The sequence below is a fragment of the Physella acuta genome, unplaced genomic scaffold, assembly GCF_028476545.2.
Source record: "Physella acuta isolate Inbredline_101_S28 unplaced genomic scaffold, ASM2847654v3 ptg000428l, whole genome shotgun sequence".
In the NCBI taxonomy this organism is placed as follows: domain Eukaryota; kingdom Metazoa; phylum Mollusca; class Gastropoda; family Physidae; genus Physella; species Physella acuta.
In genome coordinates, this window is record NW_026731947.1 from 33048 (window position 1) to 39005 (window position 5958).

General features: G+C 41.5%; 1 protein-coding gene across 1 annotated transcript; it reads right to left on the reverse strand.

Moving 5' to 3' along the window:
• Positions 1 to 4991: 4991 nt before the first annotated feature.
• LOC131942820 (uncharacterized) lies at positions 4992 to 5703 on the reverse strand. Its single transcript, XM_059302759.1, has 2 exons — positions 5475 to 5703; positions 4992 to 5332 (listed from the first exon to the last, which is right to left on the reverse strand). Exons 1-2 carry the CDS (start codon positions 5701 to 5703, stop codon positions 4992 to 4994), a joined length of 570 nt encoding a protein of 189 aa, XP_059158742.1.
• Between the last annotated feature and the right edge of the window lie 255 nt (positions 5704 to 5958).

Sequence of the window (5958 nt, forward strand, 5' to 3'; positions counted from 1 at the left end):
TGTGGTACGGTGAGCGGTGGTCGTGGTGAGCGGTGACGGTGGTACGCGGTGGTAGTGGTACGGTGGTCGTGGTACGGTGATCGTGTGACGGTGGTCGTGGTATGAGTGAGCGGTGGTCGTTGTTTTGATGAGCAGTGGTCGTTGTATGGTGGTCGTTGCAACGGTGGTTGTGGTACGGTGGTCGTTGCAACGGTGGTCGTGGGATGGTTGTCGTGGTACGGTGGTTGTGGTACGGTGGTCGTGGTACGGTGGTTGTGGTACGGTGGTAGTGGTACGGTGGTCGTGGTACGGTGGTTGTGGTACGGTGGTTGTGGTACGGTGGTTGTGGTACGGTGGTTGTGGTACGGTGGTTGTGGTACGGTGGTTGTGGTACGGTGGTCGTGGTACGGTGGTCGTGGTACGGTGGTTGTGGTACGGTGGTTGTGGTACGGTGGTCGTGGTACGGTGGTCGTGGTACGGTGGTTGTGGTACGGTGATTGTGGTACGGTGGTCGTGGTACAATGAGCGGTGGTGCTGGTGTTTTTGATGAGTCAAGTTTTACCACAAATCTAAAATTAAACCTACCACGGGAGGCAGCTATCAAACTGTTGAGTAAATCATTATCTTTCAAGGTTGAATAATCAAAGATTTTGTGATGTCTAACGCTTGGTCGTAAAGGGTGGGATCAGTTCAAATGTACATGGGACTAGATCGTGTAAAGAATACTTTAATTACCTTTGTTGTAAAAAGTCAAATGGTTTAAAAGATGTTTAGTCGGAATGGCGTTGGGTAATTTTTTTTCGTGACTACTAAAGGTGCAATGTATTGTGTAGCTGGCATCATGTAATACATAACTAGTATGATGTGGTATTGTGTATTTAGTATAATGTATTATGTAGTTGTATAATGTATTATATAACTAGTATAATGTATTGTGTTAATAGTTTGATGTAAAGGAAGTCATAATTAATTCGATTTTTTTATGGTAATTGGAATAATGTGTTTTGTAGATGGTATAATGTATTATTTAACGGGTATAACGAGTCAAATTTTAAATCAATGTAAATTGTTTTGTTAATATGGCTGAGGTTGACACAAAGTAATCACTTGAATAAATGTCTAGTACTGATATGGACTAAATAAACATTCTAATTAGTTTTTATCATATCCTGAAAACAACCAATCCGCACTAAAAAGATCTTATTCTTATATAACTAGCTATTCATAGATGATCATTGCCCTTCTATCTATTGCCTCATTGCTTACTTCATTTTTAGCTTTATTATCTACTTCGTGTCTGTTTAAAGCAAAAAAAAACTCACAACTTTCGAGGTCACAATCTTGATGAAACGAAACGATGAAATCTTTGTCGCACTACTTAAGACTGATTAGCTAAGGCAAATAGTAAATCTATACCAATCGTTGTAGGAATTTGTTCTTTTCGCGTTATCTATTATTATCGTAGCAGAAAAGTAATCTATATCAATCGTAAGGGAGAAAAACTAACAGTGAAATAAGTGGAATCGGGTGGGTTCCTGTGCTCGAATTCGATTATTTCTTAAATGCTATTTGTGGGGCCGATACGTCACGGTTTGTACAAAACTAAATGTCGGTCTGGTCGATGGCTTATGAGTTAACTGGTATGACATTTGTGATGTTCAGATGGTAGGGTTGTTCATTCAAAGGTTGCAGGTAGGTGGGGGGGGGGGGGGGGTGAATGGGGTGTTGGGTGGATGGATGGGATGGGATAGAATGGGATAGAATGGGATTGATTGAGATAGAAAGGGTGGAATAGAACGGAATAGAATGGAATAGAATGGAATAGAATGGCATAGAATGGCATAGAATGGCATAGAATGGAATAGAATGGAATAGAATGGCATAGAATGGCATAGAATGGCATAGAATGGCATAGAATGGCATAGAATGGCATAGAATGGCATAGAATGGAATAGAATGGAATAGAATGGAATGGAATGGAATGGAATGGAATGGAATGGAATGGAATGGAATGGAATGGAATGGAATGGAATGGAATGGAATGGAATGGAATGGAATGGAATGGAATGGAATGGAATGGAATAGAATAGAATAGAATAGAATAGAATAGAATAGAATAGAATAGAATAGAATAGAATAGAATAGAATAGAATAGAATAGAATAGAATAGAATAGAATAGAATAGAATAGAATAGAATAGAATAAGCTGAGTTGGGCTGGGCTGGTATACGATAGGATAGGATAGGATAGGATAGGATAGGATAGGATAGGATAGGATAGGATAGGATAGGATAGGATAGGATAGGATAGGATAGGATAGGATAGGATAGGATAGGCCGGGACGGGACGGGACGGGACGGGTGCATGACTTAAGCATCAAGAACTATTCTAACAGTAAAAAAAATCAATTACAGTTGTTTAGCCAGCCAACATGTGTATTAAAGGGAAATGATTGTCGATACAATTTCTCACTTGGGGTAATTAACCCGGTACACTAGAGGTAATTAACCATGTAAACTTGGAATAATTAACCCAGTACACTTGGGGTAATTAACCCTGTACACTTGGGGTAATTAATTAATTAATGTAAGTATATTTAACATCTGAATTTTAAAACACGTGAGTTGTCCATAAATAAAAACATATTTAAAGTATGAGAAGTATGTACACGTTTGAGCCGACTGGTCTAGTGCCAAACAAGATCCTGTCGGTTGAGACCGCTCGACCCTGCGTTACACCGACAGTTAACATTTGTCAGTAAGTTGTCAGTAAGTTGTCAGTAAGCTGTCAGTAAGCTGTCAGCAGTCTGTCGAAAGGCTGTCAAACAGCTATACTTTGGTTGTCAGTATTGCTAAATATCGACAGAGCGATTGATTGTGCGGGGTGTGGCAACATGCTTGTTTGTTGGGGTTGGAGATTTTAGTTCATGACACGGGTATCACGTGATCTGTTGGCTAGACCTGCTCCAATTTTATTACGCCACTTACCATCTCTTTCATCTATATTCTAATCTTAGTCCTAACACTAATCTACAAGGGCCCTAAAACTAATCCACATTCTAAATTGATTTAACTCTTACTCGACAATGTTTTTTTAAAGACACAAAAACAAAACAAAAAAGACGTCACTTAATTAAATATCTTATTATTATCTCCCTGCTACATTTGTAAAAATTGTCCAAAAATTATGATAAAATGAGAATAGATCTTGTAGACTTTCTTCGGGGTATGGCGGGGGGTTCCTAATGCTCTGGGTTTAAAATGATCAGATGGGGGGGGGGGGGAGTGCCAAGGGCATGCCGATGGGGGTTGTGACGACGGCATGTGACACTAGGAGATCTACAATGTTTATATCAAACTGTTACAATATCCCATACAACCCACTCCTCTTATTTTACTGGTGTGTACTATTAGAAACTACTAATCACGGTGTACTGGTATGTCACGAAAATATCTTAGAATACTAGCAAATTTAACCGGAAAGCTACAAGTACATAAATTTAAACTAAACTGGAAAAACCGTAAGAACACTGTTATTATTTTTATTGCAAATTAGTCAACGACTTAGTTGAAATTGTGTATGTTTTATTACAAATAACAAAAACATGAATGTAATTTGTTTTTGAAGCACGTTCAAAAATTAATTAGAGTTGACCCAATGCGTCAAATAAAACAACCTCCACCAAAATAAAGTGAAAAAAATTGTTTCAAATTTAGAATGGTTCGAGTGTCTTTAAACATAATTATTTATAAAAAAAAAATTAAAAACTCTTTTCATTACGTTTTGTCCGTCCAAGTGTAAAACTAATATTTTCCATGCAGCGTCCACGGTCTTATGAATACTGCGCAACGGAAATGACGTTTTCAGCCCACTGGTATTTCTGCGCATGTCCCTTTTTTTTATTTTGTTGTTATGCCGTTTCCGATTGCTATCATACTAATTGGCCTCGTTGTGAAATAACAGGGGGGAGGGGGGGTGTTCATCTTACCCTCCGCTCAAATATAGTAGTAAAAGACTTATTAATGGGCGGTCTTTTTTTTTTGCTTCGCCTAACTGGGATCGTCTTCGTGGTTTGCCAAATTTTGGTTAACGTGGGGAGGGGAGGGTTAAGTCCATTGTGGTTAGTGTTCATATTTGTGTTAGGGACAAGAGTATCTTTTATTAGTAAGATAATATAGTCCAGCTAACGCAAAACCTTCCTTAATATTCAGTCACTTGGTATATTGCATGCGACTATAACTGAAACCATATATCAAGCAGGCTCGATAAAGCAAAACAGGTTTAGCTTCAATGTTATGGAAGGAATATTAAGAGATTGATTGATTGATTGGTTGGTCGATTGATTGTTTGATTGTTTGATTGTTTGATTGTTAGATTGTTTGATTGTTTGATTGTTTGATTGTTTGATTGGTTGATTGGTTGATTGGTTGATTGGTTGATTGGTTGATTGGTTGATTGGTTGATTGGTTGATTGGTTGATTGGTTGATTGGTTGATTGATTGATTGGTTGATTGGTTGATTGGTTGATTGGTTGATTGGTTGATTGGTTGATTGGTTGATCGGTTGATTGGTTGATTGATTGATTGATTGATTGATTGGCAATAAAATGTTGAATTTGCAGATTGGGTTCAGGTTGGGTTGAGTGATGAGTGGTTGGGTTGTTTTCAGGATCTAATGGTGGCCAAAAGAGCAAGGTTGGGTTCATGGACAATTGAGTTCAATGAATGCAGGGTTGGGTTCAGCGTAAATTGAGTGTTAAACGGGTATTAAGTGTCAGGTTCACCATCAATTGAGTCGGGTGCCAGGGTTTAGCTTCAAGTGGTGCCGACATAAAATCGATGCCACCCTCTGGTCAGCTTGTCCATCTAAACCAGGACTGACATATAAGTCACCATGCGCGAAGTGCTGGATTAACGTCGTATCAATGCTTATCCCCAGTCATCTGGCACCCGTTTCTCACAGTCAGCAGGGACCCGTTTCCTGGTCAGCAGGGACCCGTTTCTCTCTCACAGTCAGCAGGGACCCGTTTCTCTCTCACAGTCAGCAGGGACCCGTTTCTCCCAGTCAGCAGGGACCCGTTTCTCCCAGTCAGCAGGGTCCCGTTTCTCCCAGTCAGCAGGGTCCCGGTTCTCCCAGTCAGCAGGGTCCCGTTTCTCCCAGTCAGCAGGGTCCCGTTTCTCCCAGTCAGCAGGGTCCCGGTTCTCCCAGTCAGCAGGGTCCTGTTTCTCCCAGTCAGCAGGGTCCTGTTTCTCCCAGTCAGCAGGGTCCCGTTTCTCCCAGTCAGCAGGGACCCGTTTCTCCCAGTCAGCAGGGTCCCGTTTCTCTCTCACAGTCAGCAGGGACCCGTTTCTCTCTCACAGTCAGCAGGGACCCGTTTCTCCCAGTCAGCAGGGACCCGTTTCTCCCAGTCAGCAGGGTCCCGGTTCTCCCAGTCAGCAGGGTCCTGTTTCTCCCAGTCAGCAGGGTCCCGTTTCTCTCTCACAGTCAGCAGGGACCCGTTTCTCTCTCACAGTCAGCAGGGACCCGTTTCTCCCAGTCAGCAGGGTCCTGTTTCTCCCAGTCAGCAGGGTCCTGTTTCTCCCAGTCAGCAGGGTCCCGTTTCTCCCAGTCAGCAGGGACCCGTTTCTCCCAGTAAGGAGGGACCCGCTGAGCACGGATCCCACCCGCCCTTTCATGCACATTTACTGCCCCATTAGGCGAGGGTTGTATTACAACGTAGCTCATATTACAGCTCTAACACTGTCTTTTTGTTGTGTGAGTCAAGTACACTGGAACTGGTGAAATGGTGGGTTAGAATTTCTGTTCCTAATATGTAACAAGTTCTATGGTGAGTCTAGTACACTGGAACTGGTGAAATGGTGGGATAGAATTTTTGTTCCGAATATGTAACAACTTCTATATTCTAGTCGCTCAAATATCGTTTCATATGCAATATCGAGTACTCCTTTTAAAATTTGCTATAATGAACTTGTTTTATTG

What these genes read in the sequence shown, in the direction of transcription:
- LOC131942820 (XM_059302759.1), bottom strand. Translation starts at nt 5,703, where the DNA reads ATGAGCTACGTTGTAATACAACCCTCGCCTAATGGGGCAGTAAATGTG. An exon ending in TGACTGTGAGAGAGAAACGG is followed by an intron (nt 5,333 to 5,474) that starts GTCCCTGCTGAC and finishes GCTGACTGTGAG; the next exon opens with AGAGAAACGGGTCCCTGCTG.